Here is a 25,604-nt window from a genome sequence, read left to right on the forward strand (position 1 = left end):
CACCACATCATCGGGTACAGGAGATTTGATGTCATGTGGTACCGTGAATGGCCCACGCCATCCCGACTCTGGCGAGCGGGAATGATGCCATGGCCCCATCGCGATCCGAACATTCAAACAATGAAGTTGTGGCGACGGGGCCTGCAAAGAACGATCCAGACCCAGCCATTATACACATAAGCCACCTCCCATGCTGGATTTCATAATCCAGATTGTGCCTATGTACAAGGTACATACCTAAGTATTGTACTAGTAGGATGATGTACGCACTACTGTACTACTCATCAGTCCACCGGCTTCGTACTCTGTGAGGATACCACAACACGATCGAATCCAGAGAGGGAGAAAGAGAGGGAGGCCTTCCCGTTTAGGCTTAGCGTCTCTCCCAAGAGGGCTCTCGCCGCGAGGGATTCTTCGTACCCATCATTTTACACGTACCATTGAAGTGTCACATGAATCAAGCAAGTGCCGAAAAGACCAAAGAGACTGCCGAGTACGTGACTGATTTAAATTAGCACGCAATGCAGGGTACAATCTCCTGATTATAGCAGCAGGCCGGGGCTAGGCAGTAGTAGCTTCGTCTGAGCAGTTTCCTATCACCAATTGTGGAAGCAGGCCTGACTTTGGAAGTGTCCTACGACTGAAGGGAGCATTTGGCATAGCTAGTCCACTTCAGGATTAGCGTGATGTATACTTGGCAATCCAAAGGAAGAGTGTAAAGAGCAAATGTCTTGCCCTACACAAAAACGCAACAAGCGACCTAATGCATTGTCCGCGAAGGCCTTTCCAAATGATCTTCTAATGACATGACTATTCGATCAAATGGAAAAGTGGCTCGATTGGTAAATCTGGGGGCAAGGATTTCCTTTCTCGGTCTCATCTTCGAATACCAACCGCTGCACTAGACACGGGTGATACTGGATCGGTGCAATCGACCGGACAAACACGTCCACATAGGAGGGAAAACCGGGATCAATAAGCAGGACATTGCCCGTATGCGCCGTGACATGCAAATCATTCTCACATCGTCTTATTCGGATCTTTTCGAAACCTTGGGCAAGAAAAGCCAGCTGGCCGCCATCAGTCCATACAGCCCAAGACAGATTGGATGTAGCACCATAGTTCCCACATGCTGCGCAAGGAGACCGGTGAAGAAAGGTGAGACTGCACCACCGCTACTTCCAAGAGCACTGATGAAGCTCAGACTGGTCATGTGCATCCTGCGAGGTAGTAGCTGGGTGAATACAGCCGTCGCACTCGGGTACACAGGTCCTAAAAGCAGACCCAAAATGGCAACCGCTACGGCATCTCCGACGATATTTGGAATCAACCAGGTCATTAATTGGAATGCCACAGCACCTGCCACCATGATCAGGACGGCAGTCTTGTGGCCCAGCGTGGCTGCGGGATGTGTGAGTAGGAACCGTCCGACTGTGATTCCAGCCCAGAAACCCGCGCTGACGTACCCAACGTGCGATGGGTCACCGTTTCGGTAGCTGATCAGAAACGAAACCACCCAGCCGGATGTGGAAACCTCAGCGCCTTGGTAGGCGAAGATGAAAAAGGCGCCCAGAAGAGTCGTGCGATTGTGGATGGCTCGTTTCAGCTGCTGCATTCTGGATACAGCTCCCTCTTCCGTCGATGGGCGCGAGCTTGCTGAACGAATCAGTTCAGCCGGTGTGTCACTTTCGAAGTCGGCAAATGCCCATGAAGCATAGATGAGGTTGAGCAAGCAGAAGGACAGGGAAACAATGTAGAAAAGCGACCAGCGGATTCCATTCGAGACCATCGCCGTGGCGAACAAAGGAGCGACCGTGCCACCGAGACCGTAGCCCCCGTGAAGAAAGCTCAAGGCAGTTGTGGAGTTAGGCAAGTTGGCACAGTAAACATTACTGAGAGCCAAATTGAGAGCCATGCCAAACCCAAGCAGGAAGAAACTGAGGACCACCACCGGGAAGGGTGGCTGGCAGATAATAATCACGTAGCTGACAGCCAGCAGTGACATCGCCAGAGCGAAGCTCTTTGATCGGCCCAGCTTGTGCTCGATGGCATGAGTAGCCGGGGCGGCTGAGATGAAGCCCAACGCATTGGTTACGAAAATCAGCGAGACAATGGCATATCCAATGCCGTAATGATTCTCGATGTATGGGATCAGCGCTCCGGGCGCGCTGTCGTTCATGCCATTTCCAAAATTTATCATACTGCAACTCAATAGCCGCCACTTTGTCTTCCATGGCATAACCGTACGGTCTGGTGCCCAGTCCTGAGCTTCAGAAGCAGTAGGAGAATCATGCTGGTCCGCCTCCAACACACGGGGTGTGGGCTGAGGGCTCGATGAAGTAATGGCGCTGAGCTTTTGTGAGGAGGATAAGCCCACAGAGACTGGTTGTGGACCAAGCTCCCGTAGTTCATAAGCACTTCCGGATCGGGGAATGTTGTGCTTGTCCTTTTTGGCTGCCGCTGGTGGGCTGGGGATACGACTCGAGCCTTCAACTTGGATAAAGGCTCCCAAATTAGGTAGCGACATGTCTGGATATTTTGTCAGCCCGAAGATCGAATCTTACACTGATAAGAGCCAAAAGACAGAGCCGCAACAGCAATTGCAAACTATTGAACTGCTGCTTTGAGAAGAGGAAAGGGGCAAGCTCAAAGGAGATGACGAACTAAGAAGGCTGTTTGGTATGAAAATCTCAAAAGGGAGGGGCGTAACAACTGGGGACAAGAAGAAGAAACCATGACAGGTTTCAAAGGACTCAGAGGCCAGGATTACAAATAAGCTGCACTACTTAGGTACCTGCTAGGTACATTTCAATCACAGTCCGTCAGCTCTTATTGACCGCAGAAATCTGTTGGCCAACCTCATTTTGTGCATCGGAGAGATCACCGAGTAAGTTCCATCCACAAGCACAATTCAGACACCAATGGAATTCGAGGATTCCCCTCGTGAGGAAGATGCCAATTGCAGTATACTAAATGGGGAAGACTGTATCGCTTAGTGTATGTGAATTTCGCTCTTTGAAAAAGAAAATGCTGCCTGTACTTACTGCCCCTCGTAGCACTGAGGCTTATGCCTACTTATCGGTTCTGATATGCTCTCATTCTGATGTCTTTGATGGACCAATCCCTCCAGGCTATATCCTCCAAGCGATCTATTAGGTATTACCTTCGTGGAATCCCCCAAAAAAACTCCTCGATGATGTACTTTTGAAGTGAAACTTGAGGATTGTGTGTAGTTATGTACTGGCCGATTCTCGGGTTGACATCGGAGGTGGGTACATCTCGGCAGCTATTTTCCGATTCATCCTGTCATGCGTATCTGTAAGTAAGAGCAGCGCCACAACTGTGGGTTGTAAACCTGATCGATGCCATCAAAAAAATCGATTTTGGAAAAACCGAATATTATCATCATGTCCATTCGCCTGCTTCAACATACAGAGTGTATAGAAACTGAGAAGAGACTCTATCATGCAGGATCCATCAGCTCTATTAGGACGTGGCGGCTCAACCGAACATTAATGGTCAAGGCTACGTTAATCAACCTGTCCAGACAAGAGCATATCGCAGAGACATGTGATCGAGCGTGCTACAGAATTCCAAGATTGTCACTATTTCCCCAAGGGGTAACATACTGCATGGGGTGGACAGTTCGGAAAGTGGCTTCCATCTCACTTCATGATGTGTATGAGGTGAGGTACTTCTCCGGAAGCCAGTCAGTGCTAGTCTCGCCTAGGTGGGAGAGTAGATGAGAGCTCAGCTCAAAGCGTGGGCAATCTCACGTTGTAGGAAGGACAGGTTGACAATGGATCACTTTTCTGTCTTGCGACTAGCCATCACATACTAATGTTCCCATACATCAATCTTTGCGTCTCATTCTGTGTATGCCTGCTTTTCGTCGGGTTGTCATACCTTCAATCTCGCCTTCATATTACTTTGACTATGAACAAGTCCTGGAGAAACTGCTTGAGAGCAAATTTCATAGCCTGGAAAAATGCCCGTTCACATCTATGGAAGGTATGGATTCTAGTGCTCATGGAAAATTAGTAGGGCAGTGGACTTCAAGTGCAACGTGCTTCGAGGCCATTAATGCCATGTTTTTCGGATAGAAGAACAAGAGTACATCAACAGCCTACCGATATGGAATATGTCCATCAGTAATCTATGGCCCTCGAAGACATGAGGACGCAATCAATTATGCGATTATTCTTTTCAGAGCCTGACTGATACGGTATAAATCAGCGTGGTCACAACTTGGGTCGTACATCGAAGAATGCGCAAAAAGCTTGGCTTTTGTTCCTCCTTGAGTGGGGGACATTTGGACTTGAGCCAGTTCGGTACTGGTCCACCGCACGGGAGGCTCTACATTCAAAGTTGAACGGAAGCAACAAATCTTTTTCTTCCGCCCACATTCAGAAAATTATAGCACTGAACACGAGCACACCTGTATTATCAGAGCGCCGTCGCAAATCCCCCCTGGTCAAACAAAGGGCTGAAGCACATTCACACTCGAAAGCTATGGCGCCTCCACGCAGAAAGGTCCTTGCGACCGCCGAAGGAACCATGTTCCCACCCGACGAGCTGTCGAGCACGCAACAGATCGTTCGAGCCATCAAGGCGACCGGAAACAATATCTACTTGATTGAGCAAGCCGACAAGGCTCAGATGCTCGTGGAGCTACCAGCGAGGTTCCGATCGACCTTCTGGATCAAACGGGGATCGTACGTGGTGATTGACACCCAGGCGCAGGAGGAGCGGGACAACAAGATCGGAGGAGAAATTATCAACATTGTGCGCGACGAGAAGGCTTGGAGGAAGGCTTCTTTTTGGTATTTTGACTCTCGCTTTCGCACGCTGATCCAGACACATGCTAATCATCTTTCATTCTGATGTAGGCCAAAGGAATTCGTCAAACAGCCTGCCGCTGTGGTTGATTCTGACTCCGACGAGGAAGAATCAAGGGTGGGAAAGATGCCATCTTCCGATGAGTCTGATGCATAAAGGGGAGCCTGCCGTTCTATCTCTCTCCGCAGACCCGAGCAGGACTGGAACCTCGCGCTCAATGAGCACGATTCACTGCGTGCGGCCCTGGCGTGCGACCCGCACCCACACCTCGCTTAGTCCCCGTGTCAACAGATCCTCGAGCAACTACGCCCAGTACCTGGACGGCAAGCGACAGAATCACAATCAATGAGCTGGCATTGGTGCTCGGGTACACGTTCCAGGCCCACTCCTGCATGGCCCAGATACCATAGATCAGGACAGGATGGAAGCCGGCGCGCCACAAAAGAAAGGGCGTGGCCCAAGCCAGATATGCGAAGAATTGGTAGTGCAGAGACCGGGCACATAGCAGGCCAATGGTCAGCGAGTTCAGGAGTACGGTCATGATGAACAACCCTGAAAGTGAAACGGGCGGCTGACGGCCCTGGATGCTATCTTGGAGGAAGCGGACCACATTGGTCCCGGAGGGCTTGATCCATACCGTCGAAACCAGAACTAGCAGTGAGACATGCAAGACTAGCAATCCGACGGAAAATCCGCGTGATAGGAAAGCTTGTTCACCCACAAACCGCCAATTCACAGTCCACTTGAACATGAACTGTCGGGACAGTTCAAATGCTTTTGACAAATAACCCAGCGGGTTCTCTCGAAGGAATGGAATGGCAATGAGGACCTGATATAGGATAAGTCGCCTGTAGTATTCCGGCTGGCGTAGAAATGACTCACCTGAATCAGAATCGCCATCAGCCCAAGGACGATGCTGCGCATTCGACCAAGGCTCAAGAGGGTGACGACTGCAATGCCTGGAACCAGTAAGACCAGGGTCATCTTAACTCCGACGCCAAAGACCAAAGACACCAGACCAGTCCATCTTTGCTTCATGCATAAATAAATAGCAATCCACATCGCCAACGCCGCAATTCCGTCATTAAACATGCGCAGCATATAGATGCTGTGAAGTCGCTTGGAGACAACCAGGAGAGGATAAAGGTATGGCGGAACCTGCACGGAACGATAACAAGCAACGACAAAGGCCAGGGTCACCAGGTAAAAGCCTGCAAATAAGACTTGACCCAGGAGGATGTCACGTCCCCCGTCAGTCCAGTCATGGAGCAGAGTATAGATATAGACATGAGCAGCAGGATAGACCAAAGGCCCAGTTGAACCCTTGATTGCAGTATAGTCCCGTTCGCCAGCAAGGTAAATGGAAATTTGCTGCATATAAGTTGTCCAGTCAATCTCGGTGTCTGGCGATCGAGGATTAGTGACTCCTTGGATACGATCTTCTTCGGGCGTGAACATAGAGGGTGCCTACACGCGATTTTCCAGATGACTAGTGCACAGAGGGCGGCGTCGCCCAAAAAGAGCAGGGAAACAATCCATGGAGTATGCTTTGGATGTGCCAGTGCTGTACGCACGAACTTGATCCAAGGATTGGACATTGCGGCGACACTGCCAGATGTTGTATGTTCAAGGTGGCCTCAACCGGGAGCGTCCCATTTATCGGCGGCTTGTCGGGATGGGCTGGCAGGCTGGGAAACAGCCCCGACATGCAGACTTGGTCCACTTACCGGGCCGATGAGCATCTTCACATACTCAATTTCTCATGTTTCAATTTGCAGTGATTTGCAGTCATTTACAGAAATGATTCATCTCTGCTGACCAATCTATACTGAGAAAAAAAAAAGACATTTTGTACATGAAAGCGTAGGTTTGTCCTCCTTCGGCTGCTCAGTTAAAGGAGCAACACGCTCGTCAAGCGGAGGATCTCCCCAGCTTGTAATCAATCATATGGTATCATCGAAGCAAAAAGAAAAATATGGAAATAGAAAGACAATGGCAAGAAGAGATGAAGCGAAGTCTTGCAACAGCCGAGAAAAAAAATATAGGACAATGCTGATCAGGCCAATTTCCGACATCGCTATTGGCCTCCATCAACTGACTCGCTGGCGTGTGACTGGGAAGGCTCGTTCACACGCGCATTCCGAAATCCAAGAAGCTCCCCCAGAACACCTCTGGGCTTTGGTACAGGACATTCGTGTCCCATCTGTGCCACCCTTTTAGCCTCCTCCTGCTGTTCATAGAAAGTGGACACCTCGTCCTCGGCGACGCTCGATGCGGATGAGTAGAGGGGCTGGCCTGATTCCGAGTCCATCTCAGCATCCCTCCTCCTGCGTCGACGAATGCGCGGTACTTGTTGCCCATCGGCGGTCATGACCATATCTGAATCGGCAAAGGTGCGTCGCGGAGCTGGGCACGGGAAGAGGTGTGGTAGCCCGACCACAACGAGGGAGGCGAGCAGGGTCCCTGCGAAAAGGGTGCTCGTCGAACGAGACTTGGGATGTAAATGTGGCGGCATGGTGGGTGTAGTTGAGAGAACGCGGGCGCTGTAAGAGAGGCACAAGTGCCGGTGGCTGTGATGTTGTTTGGTTTCGTGCGTTGTAGATTCAGGCCATTGGAGGACTTGGACGGAGTGGTCTGTTCAAGACCAAGGCAGAAGGACAAGTGCAGATGCTCACGAAAGGGCTCAATTGGAATGGTTCACTCTGACGCTCCAATTTTGACTTCCCCGAGGCGAATGTTCACGAGGCCGATTCGCTTGGAAGGGGCGTGTTCAATTTGAAGACTGGAAGGCAACGCAGTCGGCAATGCGGATGCGAAGACTTTTGGCGGACATCTAATCTTATCTGTCATCCGCGTGATTGGCCACCAGAGCGTCGCGCAAAGTCCGAAATCACCTTCGCGGAGAGCGGTGACTGTCAGTTGCCCTCTATAGACGATCCCAACCTAGACAGTATCGCAAGCATGGGCCGGTTCTCAGTAGCGAAAGGGATCTGATTGACTTTGAATTGTTTGAGTTGCAGCTTTCCACGGGGAAACATCCTCTCCCCAAGTCACCGCGCCCCTCATCCGCTTCCTTATCCGTAACTTACTGTCACCTCATTCCTGAACCTTGCCACTTTATCCTTCCTCATCCACAATATGAGCGACCTAGACCGGTAAGACTTGGATCTCGACTTCTCTCATGGTGATTCTCGTATCTGACCTCTTTTCTTCAATCCTCTTCCAACAGGGCGATCGAGCAGCTGCGGGCCTGCCGCCTGATCCCCGAATCTCAGGTTCGCGAACTCTGCTACAAGGCGCGTGAGCTCTTGATCGAAGAGGGCAATGTCGTCTCCGTCGATGCGCCGGTCACCATTTGCGGCGACATTCATGGCCAATTTCATGACCTCATGGAACTGTTCCGCGTCGGCGGCGATGTGCCCGACACCAATTATCTATTCATGGGCGACTTTGTCGATCGCGGATTCTACTCCCTGGAATCCTTTCTCCTCCTCCTCTGCTTGAAAGTCCGCTATCCAGATCGCATTACCCTCATCCGCGGAAATCACGAGTCGCGTCAAATCACTACCGTATATGGGTTCTATGACGAGTGCATTCGGAAATACGGAAGCGCCAATGTCTGGCGATACTGTTGTGAAGTCTTCGATTATCTCGCACTCGGCGCGATCGTTCTCGGCGCTAGCTCAGCACTGGAACCCAGTGGGACTGGCGCAAACGACTTGACACAGTCGACGATACCCATGGACGATGGGGAGCTGGAAACCGAGGTTTTGAATTCTCGTGGAGAAGTCACAATGAGCTCCTATCGTCCGCGACAGCGAGCGCCCTCAGACGTCTCTACCGACTCCCGAGAAATCTCACCTCCCCGTGACATATCCGCTGCACCATCGCAGACGAGTGCGCCCACCCGGACGGGTGCTCCGGGGACGGGCGCTAGCGGAGACGGCAACGGCAGCTTGACAACCAGTCGCACCGGCGCCGTGCTCTGCGTCCATGGTGGCCTCTCACCTTTGATTGACTCGGTGGACAAGATTCGATTAATTGATCGGAAACAAGAAGTGCCTCACGAGGGTGCCATGTGCGATCTTCTTTGGTCGGATCCCGACGAGATTGAGGGTTGGGGACTGAGCCCGCGCGGTGCCGGTTTCCTGTTCGGTGGAGACATCGTCAAACAGTTCAACCATATGAATGGACTGTCATTGATTGCAAGAGCTCATCAACTTGTGATGGAGGGCTACAAAGAGATGTTCGACGGCGGCATTGTCACGGTGTGGTCCGCGCCTAATTACTGTTATCGATGCGGGAATGTGGCTGCGATCCTGGAACTAGGCGAAGATACAAGCAATGGCGGTACCATCGCGCGCAGCAACGGCGACTATAATCGAAGCAACGGTCTTTCGGGTCCAAGTCCGGTCTTAAGCCCCGGAAGAAGATACCGTGTCTTCGAGGCGGCAGCACAAGACACTAGGGGTATGCCTGCGAAAAAGCCCGTCGCCGACTATTTCCTGGTACGAAACTCTCATATGAATCATCTGTTTCCTCCCTTCGCATGTTCTGATTTGCTGACATCTTCTTGCAGTGATACCGATGCCTGCCTTTCCTCGCGCCTCTCTCGACGGTCTCACTTTTTGGAAGCTGCGCGATTCTTCTTCTACCATTCTGCGCTCAGGTGTTTTTCACACATTTCAACTCTAATGATCATTCATGACAAATCAAATGGCTCTCAGATAGGAGGTACATGAAGGTCCCGTTTAGTGTAAAGATTTTAAATCAACTGGCTTGTGCCAATATATACCTAATTACGTAAGCCAAAGAAGCCCATCAACAGCCGCAAGCTTCAGTATTCTATCAAATTCAGGGTCATCTCACGAAAAAGACGAGCAAATTTATTACAAGGGGAATCAGCAACTGGCATCCTTACGGAGAACCTTGCAAATGCGCAGACCAAATGGGAGTAAATTGACTGGCAAGAAAAGACATTGATTTATTCCCAAGGCTCGTCGTTGATGGTGCTGCTGACCTGACTACCGAGAGTTCTTGAGCCTGGAGGGACCGGTACAGTCAGCTGTGCCTGATGTGGGGGAGGAAATGATGTGGCTGGTGGCTGGGCTGTGGCCAAAGGGTAGGATTGATCACCCTCATACGGTGCGTTGGGCGAAGGATTTGCAGTGCCTACGTTCCACAAGCCGGGCCAAGTCTCCAATCCAAATGAGTCGCGGGACCACCATTCTTGACCCGTGTTCACGACTGGCTGTGAACCTTCAACAACTCCAGAAGAGGCGGTATCTGAATAGGAAGTATCAGGCTGGGGCGCGGTCTGTGACGATAAGAGCGGAGTCACGGCATCAAACCATCCCGGTTCGGCATGACGCATGGATGATGGGCCTGTCAAGCTGGATTGGGAATTCATTGAAGGTCGTAAATCTCTTGATTCGTGAGACACAATTCCAGAGAATTGACCAGCAGCGCTAGGTAGGGGTCGGGAAAACTGTGGCGGCGCTTCTGTATGACGTGTGTCACCAATAAGTTCAATCGACGAGGCTAGCAGGTTGAAGTTGATTTTCGCCGTCGAGTTCGAAGCTGCAGCAGAAGGGATAGGTCGAGCACGAGGGGGCGGGGAGCTTTGGCTCGGCGTCGTGACAGCAGATTTCAAGTTAAAATGAACCATCTGCGAATCATCGGACGCAGTAGGCGAAGCTGAGTGATCCCATGAGCCCCACGAGCCCCATTTGTTGTGGCTGCGCCATAGGATCGCAGTGGCCTCAGAGGGCAAGTTTACCTGCCATTTGAGGGCTGAGAGATCGAGGATTCGCAGTGTTCGTCGAGCGCAAGGCCAGCCTTCGGCCATCTCTTCAAGGTTTCGAAGCCCATGAATGATGTCTCTCTGGGCATTTTTCTGGGGGAGATTCAGAAGGTGAATTGTGCAAGCAGTGTGAGCAATGTAGACCACGATATTGCATATTTGTCTCAGTCCGTAAGTGCGTTTGTACATTCTCAATAATTTCGAAATGGCAGATGCTGCTTGTGTGCAGATCTTGCGTGGTGAGACATGCGATGGGAGGGGAGTGTTGGCTCGGCTGTATTTCAAGAAGGGCCGATATAGATGGATGAATAATAGCTGATTGAACATGCTATGATATGTTAACGCACGGTTCAATGCCGCCTCGAGAAAGGGAGAGACCACTCACTGCATTACGAGTACCTGCGGCAATTGTCCTTCCTTTGGCTCCATTTCTTTTGGCAACTCCTTCTTCCATGCCTCGAGCCGAGTATGGACGTCACTCAATCTTTTGAGCTCTAGCTGCTTTTGCTGTGTTTTTTCCAGCTCGGCTGGATGGTAGAAGAACACAAGAAGGTCACTACTTATCTCGCACAGCTTCGAGATGTGAAATGCCACTGCCCTGGTTCTGGAAGGCTGTGTGTGATCCTGAACGACACCAGCGTCTGTGTACGGCGACCAGAGCTCTGTCTCCTCTCCAGGGAGCACTTCAAACTTGGACACACTCGTGTTTGATGCAGACAACTGAGGCTGTCGACCAAGGTAATTGGACCAACATCTGTGACCTGTTAGCCCTCGGAATTGAATAGCTGAGACATGATTCGCTCCTACTTATCGACAAGATGACAGCCCCAGTAAGTGATTCGCCGGGCGTCCACTTCTTCTTCACTGAGACTATCCGGACCCATACTGCTTGCGTCCACGTTTAGGCCTAGATCCAAGGCCATACGAAAGCTGAGACCACTGTATACCCAACCTCTGCCCTCTCGCCCGCATCCAGCCTCACGGACCGACATAAGAGCGAATGCCTGTACCGTGCAAAGCTTGGCATTTTCATGTTCATCGTTTTCCAGAATCAATCTCTTGGCTTCCTTGAAGAAATGATCTCCTGCTGTGTTTGGATTTAGAGGGTCCGCGAGTGCCCCGCTCCAGGAGCTGAAATGGCATCCCAGTGCCAACATCGCATTCACAAGCAGTGGCGAGCAGTAAGGACTGGAGACCCCGTGGACATAATCGCGATAAAACATGTCCTTTGCGAGAAGCGTGAAGAAAGGATAGTGCCAGGTGAAATACATCGTAAGAAGGTGACTGATGAGCGAATCGTCGTCAGTCACTCGCGTCCATTGTCGAACGGTACGCGTGTTGTTGGAGACAGAGCTGTTATCCATTGATTTGAATTCGTCGAATTCTGAGCCCGCAGGCAGAAAGATCAGATTGGACGTTCCTCCAATGAGCCTGCGCGTGCCGTCCAACACGAGCTGGCTCATTTTCCCCGAAAGCTCATGCTCAAACTGATCACCCGCGAAGTATTCTTCTTCGGTTAACTGTCTTTCGGTTTCTTCAGCAGAGGCTGCTGGACCAGCCGGTTGAAGACCTCTCTCCCCGGCAACAACCGATTTGGCGACCTCTTCTAGGTCGTCGCATGAGCGGATTTGACGAACGAGATCAAATGCATCTTCTTCTTCATAGTTCAATAGTGCTTGGACGAGTGTCTGCAGTGTCGTGTGACGAGTCCGGAGCGTATCGGTATCTTTTTTGTATACACCCTTTCGTCGATGGTCGGAGTTTGGATCATATATGCCTTTTCTCCCGAGTTAAATATGTGCCACTATCTGATGGGCAAAATTTACATACATGGAGTATGATAAACTGATGAACATGCTGCGCAGCTGGGCAGGTTACCATCACACTGAAAATCAAGTCAGCCGGCCACTCGCGAAGTCTACACTTGGGAATGAGACCAACGAACCTTTGATTTTCTGCGACGGCAAGCGATACAGGCGGTGCTCACGCAACGCCTTTTAGGCGCACTCGGTTCAGCGGCCATTGCTAGGTGAACTTTGGGACTGGATAGTAGATGCGCTGGTGGTGTGTCTCTCTCGCCGAGTGATCATTCCACCTTCTTCGGTGCCAGTCTCCGTTTCTTGACTCCAATCTTCAAGAGGATCTGGACTGTTCTTTTCCATGGTTCACTCGACCGAGCTAGCTTTCAGCAGTCTCGCTTCTCAATACCCAATGGGTTCGCAAGGGGCACATAAGATTGCTAGGGTCAGCCACGAGTAGCGATTACAAGCTATACAGGAAGCGGCTGGCCCTGATATCGTGAGTCCGGCTCCAGTGATGGTTGACTGCAAGGTAGTCGATTTTTGCTCCGTTGTCTTTTGCCAACTTCCCAAAGAAATGCCAATTCTGGGACAGCTTATTCAAGTCTTGAGTGTACCTGACAGCAACCAGTATAGATCTGTAGGTCACCTCCAGCCCCGCAGATCACCCCCACACATGAGGTGATGCCGTCAAAATGTTGCGGGGTGATTTGAAATGGTTGCGTAGGACATGGGGTGCCAAGAGATGAGCTGATGGTGATAGAAGCTTATATTTGAAAATTCAAGGATCCAAGAAGTTTCGAGCAGTCTGCATATAGGAATATATCCAGGGTTGCCTAGTCACTCTTGCTTCCAGAGTTACTGAAAGCCAGGTCGATAGGATCATGGACCAAGACGGATGCTGGAACTAGTGGTCTGGATGCCGCAGCGGCGGCGCGGACTGTCAAAGCTGACTCAGCCAACCACTGCCTGCTGATTCCAAATCTTCCAATAGAAAGTTGGATGCTTCATGTAAGGTCCTTCCCCACGCCCACTTTGTGGGATCCCACCCACCTCTTGAGAGAACCATTTCCAAGAAGCGGCATCTCTCCAGATTCGATACCTCCTCCAGCTCACCAGACCAAATTAATTTTGACAATTGATTTTCAGGACGAGATAGACAATCGGATTGTTAGTGGACTGATGATGTACAAAGGTCACGTGAAGCCATGTGATCTCTGTCCGTGTGCGGTAGGTGAGGCTGATCATGGCGGTACAGTGGCACTCGGTCACTATTGCTTGGTCCGTAGCTACAGCACCCGATCTTCCGCTTTCGGGTTGATAGTCGCGGGGCTGTCACACTATTTACGTCGTTTTTGCGTGGTATTCCTGCTGTTTGGACCGATGAGTCTCTCAAAGATATCATCATGTCATAGACCACATGCTTCGAAGCTTCAGTGGTCAATAACTGAAGTACCAAATGTTGACTGAGAGGGCTTTTAAACGACCACGGATGGACGAGGCCTAGCTAGAGGAACACTGAACACTGCTGTGAGCTTTGAAAGGGTGTGACCGTGTTTCTTTCCAGACAATGGGACATGCTTACACGCGCTGAGTGTACTACTTAATGTTGAGCTATTGTAGCTCTATGTGTGATCACCAGGGGGCCAAAGTCAACACAGTAGCAGCAGCTGGGTCCTGTTCATTACAACATAATGTGGGACGTTGAACACGAGATGAAAGGTACCTGATAACGATTGGCTATCATCCATGCCTTAGTCAGTATAAATCAAAGGCGCCTACTAAAGGGGACTTGGGATCGCTGCTGACCTGTCCTCTGGCTAGTCAAGGCCTCATCTGCATTCGATGAAGCTGGAGGTATACTCTACCACCGCCCCTGTAGTACACACAATCTTGCCGCTCCACCAACAGTAGCAGCTAGGTAAGTCGGTGAACTGACAAATAGTCCCCTCACATCCCAAATAGAGAGGAAAAGGTCAATCTCGAATCAATAATTTTGACCATACTCAGTCCTTGACATACGGTACCTTTTGTGTTTAAACAGAATTCAGAAAAAAGAATGTTCAAAACCACGCAGTTTCGAGCACCCGAGGGAGTAGGCCTATGGTGAAGCCATACCAGTAAGGCTTGATGATCACGTGAAGAGTAACCACTGCAAAAATGGGATCCCCAGAGAGGAATTTCAGTAATTTTGACCCGGAACAGATTGGAAATCCAGCAGAAAACAGTCACGTGAATATGGGTGATGGGCCTCAGATTAGGATGAATTCACCAACATTCGGCTGAATAGCTAGCTATACCTAATTAAGAAGGTCTTGGCATCTTCATTTATGGGAGGAGAACTCGAGCAGCCATAAGAGTTCAAGCTCACGGGTGTTCAAAATTGTCTAGGTTCAGATGAGCGAAGTTTCAGTGCATGTTGAACTCCGGTTCCCCCCGGCGCAGGCTGTACTCTAATCCAGCCATTTGAATTATTCATTCACATACAACTGCCAGTGCGTGTGCCTTTCTGGCCCACACCGACTGCCTTCCGAATCCGGCGTAAAGACCAGTTGGATGGAGACCAATGACTCGTAAGCTAAGCGACGGCCCCAATGGATGTCAAATTCTAAGCCACACTGGAAAGGACACAACGCAGCATGGTTCACCGCCACCGAGCGCGCACCACTTTTCAGGCCCGTGAAAGCGAAAAGGGGCAGCAAGGAACACCATTTTTACTGTTTTATGATCATTAGGGCCTAAGGTAGAAATCAAAGACTCCACTGCCGTGAGAAAAAGTCACACCGCGCTGATCACCGCCATTTTATGCAGGAACGTAAGTCGACTGCTGCGCAGACCTTGTCCAAGTAAGGTACGCTATGCGGTGGCACTATGAGTATGCGGGTGTCAGAGACCATACTCTTCGAATTGCTAAACCATTCGATTGATGGGATCTCGAGCCTTATGGGCGAATGTACCGAATAGTGTGTATTTTGTAGTGTATGATGGATATAACGGATGTCAGTCAGACCTTCTGTGTCAATGAACGTACTGTAGTGCCCTGCTGGCTGGTGGCCTATCCACAGTACAAGAATTCCCACTGCAGATTCAATTTCAATACTACAAGCTACGCAGCTAGATAGATAGGTTCCGTTGGTAGCTTATAGCGTCTTGAGCAGCCTGAACCCTCGGCCCTTCGTTCTGTAATTGGGAGGACCCAAAGACATCTGCAGTTTCCCGCGACCCTGGCTGGCCTCGTGCATCACTTCAACTGACCAATGGATCTTCCGTTGATTTATCCATCTCCAAGGGACAAATTCATGTAGACAATTCCAGGGAGCTAACAACACTAGCCTTTGTAAGTTTGTTGTGGGCTTTCTGGCCGCTCTTGGCAAGGGTCTGATTCTAACGGAAGGCTTGCACAAGGAACGGACGATCCTTGATGCGCTTCCCTATTGCTTCCATCAAGATCAGCACGTTACCTAGTAGGTGGACAGCGAGCTACCTCCATGTCATCTGCACTCTATAGATGGTCCTCTTTACACTGTGACTGATGATGTCTTACGTTCTTATGCCGACTCCCGAAAGATGCATGCAGGAACACAACTCCAGCAGACACCGCCCTAACTTCAACCTTATGTAAACGGTCCACACGGGACGAGTCGGGACGGATCCTGAGGAAAGAAAGGGCCGAGGCAAGGGTTACTGTTGGGAATCAAAGGTAAAGGCCATTTGTCAAAGATTTGCCAGGTGGATACAGTATTACAATCAAATTCTGACACCCGGAAGAACTTTTGGTGAGCTTTGACAGCAAATGAAGAGAAAATCGAGATGCCGTAAAAATAAACAGCTGACTTTTTTGTTTGTGAAAAAAAATTAAAAGAAAAAAAAAGGGGCTCCACTACATACTACGAGAGACGGAGATGGAAACAATTAATCATCAGATCCACCGAGATTGTCAGAGAGAAGTTTGAAGGATAAAAGGGAAAAAAAAAGCATTGTCTATCCTCGACACAGCAGAGAATCATGACATGTGACCAGCTGATGGTCCTCGTCGGGAGAGACGTCTGACCCTTTTCGTAGAGATACGAACATATGACCTGAACAAAGTACATGTAATGGTATCGATCTGACACCTCGTGGAGCAGACCAAAAGCGATAAGCCCAAGCTACAGTACAATGTGAATACATTCCTGCTCTGGTTGTTGGCATGCTGCAGTAGCGGCACGTTAGTCTAAGATCAACAGATGATAGATTTTTTGTTTAGATCTCCTGCAGGGCTTCGACGGCTCCACCAGTCGAACATTCCACCCCGTATCCCCGACGGAGCACAAGGAGGTGTCCGCCGTCGATGGACTCGAGGAGACTCGAGAAACGGGACGAATGCCACCTTAAGTCAGGCGCTAAGCCCGACACAGTCAGACCCACTAGGCACGTCCGCTTGGTTGGAGGTCGCACGATCACTGCATTGGTGACCTAAACCGGGGGTTCCACCACCGAAAAAGGAAATGAATAATGTGAGCCTGCGAGGGGCCGGTGCTCCAGATCGAACAGTATACGGGAAGTACTGCGGACATGAGAAGGACTGGCCGTGACACGTCTCATACACCTGAAGGCAAAACTTACGAGACAAGTCGTCGTCACCAGTCGACGAACCCTGTACTGCGGAAATACCGGAAGTCGGGATCTGGTCCACTCGAGAGAGGTATCCCCGGTCCAATCGAACCATAGCGCTTGGTCAACTCTGGCACTCTGCAAACGCCAGGGCCCACCGTGCGAGGCCGATCCCTCCAAGAGAGTCTCGAAGGCTGGCCCGGAGGCATACCTGCCCAATACAGGTAATTTTACGGTGCCTTCCGTCGGTTTGCAAATCATGGCCGCCTAGGATTACCCACGAAATACCGAAAGGGTACCCAAAGAGTGACTCCCCCAAGCCCCAATCATTCAAGAACACGCCTCTTATCATCCCGTCATCCGCTGAGATCACCACCACCTTTCCTTATCTTTCCCTCTACGTCTTCTCGATCTTAGATTTCCTACTACTACAACTGCAGCACGAGTCATTATACAACCTACTGCAACTGGAGTATATCCTCTCCACCTCCCTCCATCTCCACTTTGAACGATCGGCAATCTTATTCCTCTTCCGACCTCCTTGTCACAACCGTTACATTTTTTTCTCGCTCTCTCTGACTCTCACACACTTCTCCTCACTTCTCCCGCATCCCCCGTTGAACTCACATTCCTCACAACGATCTATACGTGCTCCCCACCCGATATCCACCGCCACGGAGTCTCCGATGATCAGCATTGTGGTTGATTGATACCTCATAGTATAACTCCCCGACACCTACGCCGGGAGACATCTCTGTTCAGCCATTTCACCCACTTATGTATCTCGCTCAAACGCTCGATCAAAGTGCCTCCTCCGGCCTCGCCTTTTTCTGAGACGCCCGCTCCTCCATCTGACTTGCAATCCGTCAAAATGATGGTCCCACGGGCGTTCATGTTCACTTCCGCTCCGCCCAAAAAGGCACTTGGTGCTTTGGATATCAGAGAGCATGCGTTGCTATTGGGCTTGAACGAGCCAGACTCGGAGTTGATCAAACGCCTGGAGTGTCAGAATACAGAGCCACCCACGGTGACAACGCCGATGGTGATCCCACCCAAGCGAGGGTTGCGCACCCCGGTTCATCGAGACCCCCGCTCGCGGACCACGTCCAAAGCGGCGACCTCATCCCGCCGGTCTTCATCCTCATCGTCGGCGAATGACCGACCATTGCCGCGGTCTGTGGCATCCATGTTGGACGCAACAGCAATTCCTGTGCCACGCCGGTCGTGGTCCACTCGGCGGCCCAAGAAACTTCCGCGAAGAAACCATGTGGAGGAGTTCAGCCGTATGATGCAGGAGGGGATCAGATCTAGAGAAGATGATCTTATGAGTGGTGCGGGCAACTCCCCGTTGGATATTCTGCTGAGTCCGCCTGATGATGAATGCGAAAAGTTCGCTCTCTGCGCTGATTCGGAGACGGAGTCCCCCTTTTCCGTGCGATCTACATCAAGTGATTCCACGCCCTCGCTGGTGCCTGACCTGGGCTCTCCCCTCAGTTCTCCTCAACCGCCCACTCCGGGTAGTCAAAGAAGCACGCCCGAGAGGCGCACGTTGCGATATTCTCCTGGCGAGGACTGTGCGCTCGATCACCCCCTTCTTGAAACCCCCTGGGAGGAATGCGAGGCGCTCGTCTTGGAAAGCCACCTTGAGTCACCGGTCCCGGAGACCGTTACTCCATCCAAACCAAGTTCCTCTGGTCGAGCGTTCCCAAGCTTGAAGTCATCCTTCAAATCCAACCTGACGGCTTCCCTACGGGCCATCAAATCTGCCGCTCAGTCGGTGTCGACTTTTGCGACGCCATCTGTACAGCCAGAGGATTTTTTGACGCGATCGCTCTTTACGATTACTCCCGAAATGACTGATGACCGCCGTCCTCCACCCATGCAACAGCCGCCGTCTCCGGCTCTACGTCGCTATCTTAATCCAACCCCGATCTCCCCGGCCGAGATGTGCGTGTACCACGACCAGCCTCACGATTCCGCCGCTCCCAGTAGCAATTGCGCCGTCTCCATTCAGATGCAGACCTACCGTCGCTCTCGCGGACGGGGCAATCGACGCAACAACTTCCATGTGGTCGCGCCCAAACATCGGGACCAATACCATGTATATGATCCTGAGGTGCCGCCCATGTCGCGACAACGCGAACCCCGCGAAAATTGCGATTTCCTGCGCATGGTGGTACTTGAGATGAACATGCGTCGAAGTGGCAAATTGCGAGAGGATATTCCCCCGCGGGCGCGCATCATGCTTCCCCCCCGCAAGAGCAACTCCCACCGGGTATCTGGCGATTATGAAGATAGTGACGACAACAACACTGTCCCTAGCCGATGGGTGGGTATATCGGCATAAACCTGTGGCTTGGTCCTATGCCATTTTACGGCTAGATTTCGAGCCTTCGCGCTAGACGCGATCCCACGTTCACCTTCTCCGTGTATATTTTTCTTCTCACGATGCCTTTTCTTATTCGTCTCCTGTTTTATTCTTCCCACGCTAGCGAGGCGTTGCATTCTCTGCATGTGTCCCGGTCGATCCGGTTTCACAAACATTCCTTGTTGCTTTTTTTTTCCTTTGCATACTCTCATACCCCCTTCTGTTTTCGTCCATTGGGCTCCAGATGGCGCTCTACCATTTATCAAATTATCTTACGAGGGCGATATCAATACCATATCATACTACGCAATGTCTCTGCATTTAAACCAGGTTTTCTTTTCGGGCGGTGGAAAAGATGTCCCTTGTCTACTTGTGCCCTGTAACCCAAATGTTTTTTTTTTCAAAGAAAAAGTTGCACGACAGCTGCTTGACGCACTATCGCGGGGGGCCCGAGTTTCGACAGAGGGTTTTGCCCCGCTGCATCGTGATATCATTCCCCCGCAGCCCATGAGATCACCCGTGGATGCTCTCACTCCCACTCTACCGCCAAGCCTCAGCCCGAGTCCTGCCCAATATCCGGCTGGCCTTCTTCAGTGCAGATGTGCGCATGCCCGAGAAAGTGTGCAACTGTTGACCGACGTGTTTTGGGTGGCGTTGGTTCATGGCTGTTGCTTGTCATTCCAGCATGGGGACCCCAAGACACGATTCTGGATCACGATGGACTCTGGTTAGCCGTAGGAACCGCCCGATCCTAGGAAGCATCTCTTGATCATTGGGTCCTTGTCTTATCGGTCTCGAAATAAGATTCTCCCATGACGAGCGCATTCGGTCACACTTTCTATTCACGATCTCACGTTCTCCGTCTGCACGTGTGCACTTGGATCTCAGCTGGGGCGCGTTTCGAGGTCGGGTTGGACAAGGCTTTGTCTGTTTCGATTCGATCTCGGTATTATAATTATTGTCTTTATGGGGCGACCTTTCGGTCACCTAGGATGTCATGTGCTGGTTATGTCCGATCAGTTCTATCAGGTCGATGTTGCCAACACGATAATATTAATAATAACGATAATACTCTACGCTGAAACTGTCAGAATGTTCCCAATGCAAAAAATGGAAAAGAAAAAACATGGTTAATCTCCGCTACCCTCCTTTCCCCAGTTCGGCATGACTAAACGAGAAATCAAAGGGATCCAAATCAAAATACTTCCCGAACTAGTCCCTACTCCCCAAGTCGCCATGATCAGTCCTCGGATTCGTTGCATGAAATTCCTTATCACACTCACACACATACACACCTTCTTCCCTTTTAATTTCTGTCCTCCCTCGGTCACTCGTCTGACGGCACGTGCCGCCGAACCGCACGGATTTCCGACGGAAATGTCCAGTTCAGCCTCGAGTTTCCTTGTCGGACTGGTTGGAAATCAAGGCAAAGGCCCGGCCTCCCTCTCCTTCCCCCTTTAAACCCCCCCCTCCAAGTGCGCATGTTGCACTATCTTCTCCTGCAGAGGATCCAGGAGGATTTAGGTACTTTTGAGACAGGAGCTGGAGCTGCCTGGTAAAAAGGATCTTCGGGGAGAAGGGGAGGCGGGCGTGGACCTGCTAGGGTAGGTGCTACAGATGGACATGACCTCCAACACCTATTATTAGGATTAGTAATTCAATGGTGGACCTCCCGGCTGTCAACGTATTGTATGCTGTTGTATACTTGGTTTTTATCCTTTTTTATTTCTTTCCTAGTTGTTGGGTAGGTTTGAAATTCTTTCTCTCTTTGGTATTTTTTGTGGTAGGATGTGTGGTTTGGTTGAAATGCAGTATTGTTGGTGAGGCAATACTTTACGTCCAACTCGGAGGACTATAGACAAGGGCTTGACTGCCTTTGACTGGGTTCCTCACACCGCAGCCAGATGGAGAACACTTGATGCGGTGAAGGCTGTCTTCGCTGGCTTTTGGTACAATGTCCACTCAAATATCGACTGGGATCTAAGTAGGTGAATTGAATGGCCATTCAGTCGAGTGCTGGAGTAAGGATGACGATAATGGTGGTGTTGTCGAGGTTGCGTTGGAGCCTTGCTCGACAATCCACCCCAGGCTAGAGTATTGAGTCGACCGAGTCAGTGAGTAATATATACAATTGTATAATACTGTACGTTTACACCAGTCAGATACCGTCCGGATGCACGATGCATTCATGGAACAAAAATCAAAAAGCAAGGTGAAAAAAAAACGGGACTGAAAATTACTAGGGTAGGTAGGTAGATTGGACATGTCCAGTCCAGAGTCAGAGTACAGGTTGGGTATCTGGACGGGAATTGATGGAGAGTGATACGCATGCATGTGTCACTATCTGACAATCTGCTACAGTTCGTTCAAACGTTGAGATATTCCCCGTCTGTGCGTTGCTCGCTCCTATCGGGTTAGCAGCAACGTCCGGGGACCGTCACTATTTCAGACTAGCGTGATACAGAGAATCCTTCCAAGGCACTAGGATATCAGTAACGGTGCAACGTCAGGCAGCCTCACTCAAACAGCGAAGCTCAAAGGCATCCAATCAAATATGATGTGCACTTACTCTCTTCATCCAATAAGGTACCGTGCTTCCAACTCTCTTCCAGCCAATCCAGGCTGACCAGATGGGGAATCTTCGAAGTTGACCCCAGGGCTATGGATTGTCGCAATGCCATGATGCTGGCGGGGGGCATCTGTGTGGTATGGATCAGAACATGGGTGACCGCGCCTACTTCCAACGAATTGAGAATTTGTGCCCCGCCAAAGAGAGCTGTGTTGCGCGCGAGAGTCACACGAATATCATCAACACCACCAAGAGGGTGCGCGTTATTCTTGCCTCTGTCAGATGCTCGATTCTCTTGTCTCGTCGGGAAAAAAAATTTCAGGTTGCAAAATAGCCATCCACGCAGAGGCGCATAACCAGAGTCGACTTTCCGTTGAATTTGAGCCTCGATCCTTGCAGCGGATTGACGATCAAAGGATTCTTGTGCCTGATGCCCAAAGAGGACCCTCTGATCCATTATCTGGGCAAAGTAAAAACCGGTGAGAGGGTTTCAGAGGAGTCTCAGGAGCACGTGCCGGACTCACCTCTTTGAGCTCATCAACTGTAAGGTCTCGCGCATAGCTGTCCATAAACCGGTCGACATTTAGCTTGATATCCTCTACATGGTCCTCCAACATGAAAAACATGTGTCTAGGCAATTCACCAAGATCAGCTCTTGTCAAGAGGGTGGGAACCTAATATTGTGCGAAGCAGACCTGGGTTCAAACGGCAGGAGAAGATCTGGTAGACCGGCATCTTTCTCATTCTGGCGAATGCAATCAATCAACCATGATGGCCGAACGATATTAGCCTGCCCGCTTTTTTGTACCGATACGACCTTGACGGTCCCTGAAGTGATCGCGTCAATGAATATGCTTAATCACATATCATTTGGATCAAGAGACACTCACTGCGGTCAGCTATACAGATGGTGTCTTGCGCAGCTGTGTGAGTTTGAAATATTCTGCCTCCATTCGCTTTGATCAATTGCTCCAGCTCGGCCTTGGTCTTTTTCTCTGGCGTTATCGACTCCGTCATGACGACTGGGTAGGGCAAAGTCAGCAAGTCTTCGTGTACTATCTTCTCTTCGGCGATACTGACAGAAGTTGAGATGATCGAAGATATGACCCGAAGGGCCAAAATATCGAGCTTCCTCTTCTTCCTCATACCCAGCAATGGTCAAAGGTTTCTTGACCGCTCTCTTCACACGCTTTTGCTTGCGAGAGTTGTCGACTGCGAATTCTCTCTCGCGGTGTTCCTGCTCGACATTCGATTTGAGGTCTAAGAATTCTTGAATAGATAGAGCGCTTTCCCAGTTCTTATCCTTCCGCAACTTTTTGAAACGTGGAAAGCGCAGCGTCAACCCCAGACGAAACTGGTCACTCACGGACACCGAGGCTGCTTTCACGCACAGAACCACAGAGTCTGATGGCCTGATCCAAGTGTCTGGCCGCTCATGCTGAGCATCTCCTCCGGCAAGTTCAATCAATGCTGTCGGTGGCTTTTTGAGATCCCACTCATGCCACTTGCCATCAGTATGGTGGCGGATTTCTTGATAATCTGCAGCAGTGAATCCCCCTCCGACTTTGCAGAATGACCAGCATTTCATCGGGTCTGCTCCTTGCGAGGCATGTTGGTCGTCAACACGAAGACCACAGAGAAAACTTGCAAGGTTACCGCCTCGATGACCGGACCCGTAGTACCCGCCAATGACGATGAGATCGAGAGACTCGCCAAATTCAGTCATATATTCTGGTTTGACTTTCATCCAGTCATCATGGCGCTCATTCAGCCGGTATGGCGACCGCGGGTTCTTCAGCACCAGGCCCTCTGAGGCTTCAGCAACGACGCTTCGTAGGCGTTTTTCGATATCGGCGACGGTTGTCGCCTCGTAATATTCCAAGATTTCGAAGCGACGAGGAATGGGGTTGACTACCTTCTCCAGAGCTTTACGACGGTCGCGAAGCGTATATTTGGTGAGGTCGGTACCGTTGAGATAGAGGATATCAAATACGCGGAACAGCGGTCGAGGTCCATCGGAGAAAGGGTTGCGTTGTTCTGCCAGAGCAGCGGTCTTCAATGTACCAAAGGGAACCGGAGCGTCTTGCTTTGGATCCCATGTGATCATCTCACCATCTAGAATCAGGCTCTGCACGCCTTCTGCGAAAGCATGCCCCATATGCCTCGTCAAGGCGCCCTTTTCGTCATGAATACCACTTCCGTAGAGATATGTGTATTCCTTAGCCTTGCGTGACCAAAAGCGAAACCTGCGCCCACCAGGCACAGAGTCATCGGCAGCCATGTGAAGTTGCATGCGCTCCCCATCCATCTTTTCTTCTATCCAGAATACTGGGTCATCTTCAGTCGGGCGCATTCGCGAGATCATCTTTTCAAACGAGTGCATTTGAAATTGCGCCAGCTGAGGCTGAAAGCACTGCATCAGCCCGATCCCACGATCTTCCGCTTGAAGTCGGATATTCGGGTCATGCAGCTCCCAGCAGACTCGGCGTAAGCTGCTTGAAATACTGTATAGATTCTCGGCGTCCGGATGCCAAACATGGAACAGGGTGCGTTCTGTGGCACCGACCTTCATTTGGCGAAGAATGATGCGAATCAGCCATGTCAACTCCTCCGGATTCATGCGCCGATAGAAGTCTGACAGGATATGAATCTGTTGATCTTCTTTTGTTGCGACAGAAAGATCATCTAGCTTCTTGTTCACTTCCTCGATGGACATGTCGCCCGGTTCCGTGCGCATTGGTCGCTTGGACAGAACATCATAGCAGCGCCCAGCAAAATCCCCCGCCATTCGGGCGGCTGTGACCCCCGGAAGCTTCCAATTGAGCAGACTCGAAGCGTCCTCAGACTCCCTGTTGATCTTCATGATCTTGACAAGCATCTTGCCAATGACTTTCTCTTTGATGCCATACATCGGTCTGTCTCTGTCCTTATCAGGAAGAATCAACCGAAATGCAGGATAGATGTCATCTCCAACTTCTTTCCGCCATTTGGAAATGAAACGGGCGATAATGTCTCGCCTGATTTCATAAGGATTGAGAGTCGTTGCACTCTTTCCGTTTGGTCCAGCTTTTCTTCGAGCTAGACTTGGGCCCTTGGGTCTCTTTCTGATCTCACTGAGTGGGTCAAAAAGATTGAGGTACAACTCATGAAAGGGCAGCGTTTGACCACGGTTGTGGGGGCGATTCGGATATCTGAACAATGTAGTGGTTAGTATGATCAAAATGATCTGCCAGAGAAAGCATTCTTTACTTCTCATCCAGGTCCTCCAGCTCGATTTGCGTATGATCAGGGACAATCTCGTCTGAGTCCATTATTGCCACGTCTGTGATTGCTACATGACGGAAACGATGGAGTGTTATTTAGTGTTCCAGAAGTTCCCCGGGCGGATAACTCTAGGCAACTACGCGATAAGATAAGAGGAGTAGTCTACTATTCGTGTCGGGAGCGCGCACATGTGACATCAACCGTCTGACCACAGGTACTCATGAAACTTCTCTGCCAGGGAACTTCAGATACTGGCCGAGACACACTGAGTAAAATTTAATGAGTGCAAATTCCATGGCAATTCCCTGAATCTCTTTATTACAAAATCTTAGAGTGATGTGTTGAAAGAAAAAAAAAGAAGACATGACT

At 50.5% G+C, this 25,604-nt stretch overlaps 8 protein-coding genes across 8 annotated transcripts; 3 read left to right on the forward strand and 5 right to left on the reverse strand.

Annotated features, from left to right (window-relative positions):
• Positions 1-1,030: 1,030 nt before the first annotated feature.
• POX_d05303 (uncharacterized protein) lies at positions 1,031-2,527 on the reverse strand (the record flags this gene model as incomplete). The annotated part of the gene is made up of 1 exon (XM_050114151.1): positions 1,031-2,527. One exon carries the CDS (start codon positions 2,525-2,527, stop codon positions 1,031-1,033), a length of 1,497 nt encoding a protein of 498 aa, XP_049969102.1.
• Positions 2,528-4,512: 1,985 nt separating this feature from the next.
• Positions 4,513-4,995, forward strand: POX_d05304 (uncharacterized protein; the record flags this gene model as incomplete). The annotated part of the gene is made up of 2 exons (XM_050114152.1): positions 4,513-4,823; positions 4,890-4,995. The coding sequence occupies 2 exons, from the start codon at positions 4,513-4,515 to the stop codon at positions 4,993-4,995; spliced, it is 417 nt and encodes a 138-aa protein (XP_049969103.1).
• Positions 4,996-5,053: 58 nt separating this feature from the next.
• Positions 5,054-6,437, reverse strand: POX_d05305 (Dol-P-Man:Man(5)GlcNAc(2)-PP-Dol alpha-1,3-mannosyltransferase; the record flags this gene model as incomplete). The annotated part of the gene is made up of 3 exons (XM_050114153.1): positions 5,054-5,668; positions 5,722-6,242; positions 6,311-6,437. The coding sequence occupies 3 exons, from the start codon at positions 6,435-6,437 to the stop codon at positions 5,054-5,056; spliced, it is 1,263 nt and encodes a 420-aa protein (XP_049969104.1).
• A 479-nt stretch (positions 6,438-6,916) lies between these two features.
• On the reverse strand, positions 6,917-7,354 carry POX_d05306 (uncharacterized protein; the record flags this gene model as incomplete). Its single annotated transcript, XM_050114154.1, has 1 exon — positions 6,917-7,354. The coding sequence occupies one exon, from the start codon at positions 7,352-7,354 to the stop codon at positions 6,917-6,919; it is 438 nt and encodes a 145-aa protein (XP_049969105.1).
• Positions 7,355-7,977: 623 nt separating this feature from the next.
• On the forward strand, positions 7,978-9,421 carry POX_d05307 (putative serine/threonine-protein phosphatase; the record flags this gene model as incomplete). Its single annotated transcript, XM_050114155.1, has 3 exons — positions 7,978-7,994; positions 8,069-9,347; positions 9,419-9,421. The coding sequence occupies 3 exons, from the start codon at positions 7,978-7,980 to the stop codon at positions 9,419-9,421; spliced, it is 1,299 nt and encodes a 432-aa protein (XP_049969106.1).
• Positions 9,422-9,823: 402 nt separating this feature from the next.
• POX_d05308 (Nitrogen assimilation transcription factor nirA) lies at positions 9,824-12,665 on the reverse strand (the record flags this gene model as incomplete). The annotated part of the gene is made up of 5 exons (XM_050114156.1): positions 9,824-10,970; positions 11,028-11,396; positions 11,450-12,419; positions 12,473-12,527; positions 12,588-12,665. The coding sequence occupies 5 exons, from the start codon at positions 12,663-12,665 to the stop codon at positions 9,824-9,826; spliced, it is 2,619 nt and encodes an 872-aa protein (XP_049969107.1).
• Positions 12,666-17,905: 5,240 nt separating this feature from the next.
• POX_d05309 (uncharacterized protein) lies at positions 17,906-19,381 on the forward strand (the record flags this gene model as incomplete). The annotated part of the gene is made up of 1 exon (XM_050114157.1): positions 17,906-19,381. The coding sequence occupies one exon, from the start codon at positions 17,906-17,908 to the stop codon at positions 19,379-19,381; it is 1,476 nt and encodes a 491-aa protein (XP_049969108.1).
• Positions 19,382-21,842: 2,461 nt separating this feature from the next.
• POX_d05310 (DNA ligase 4) lies at positions 21,843-25,282 on the reverse strand (the record flags this gene model as incomplete). Its single annotated transcript, XM_050114158.1, has 7 exons — positions 21,843-21,883; positions 21,972-22,431; positions 22,496-22,601; positions 22,667-22,799; positions 22,862-22,993; positions 23,052-25,162; positions 25,221-25,282. 7 exons carry the CDS (start codon positions 25,280-25,282, stop codon positions 21,843-21,845), a joined length of 3,045 nt encoding a protein of 1,014 aa, XP_049969109.1.
• Positions 25,283-25,604: the final 322 nt, after the last annotated feature.

This window comes from Penicillium oxalicum, chromosome IV, assembly GCF_001723175.1.
Source record: "Penicillium oxalicum strain HP7-1 chromosome IV, whole genome shotgun sequence".
Classification (NCBI taxonomy): Eukaryota; Fungi; Ascomycota; class Eurotiomycetes; order Eurotiales; family Aspergillaceae; genus Penicillium; species Penicillium oxalicum.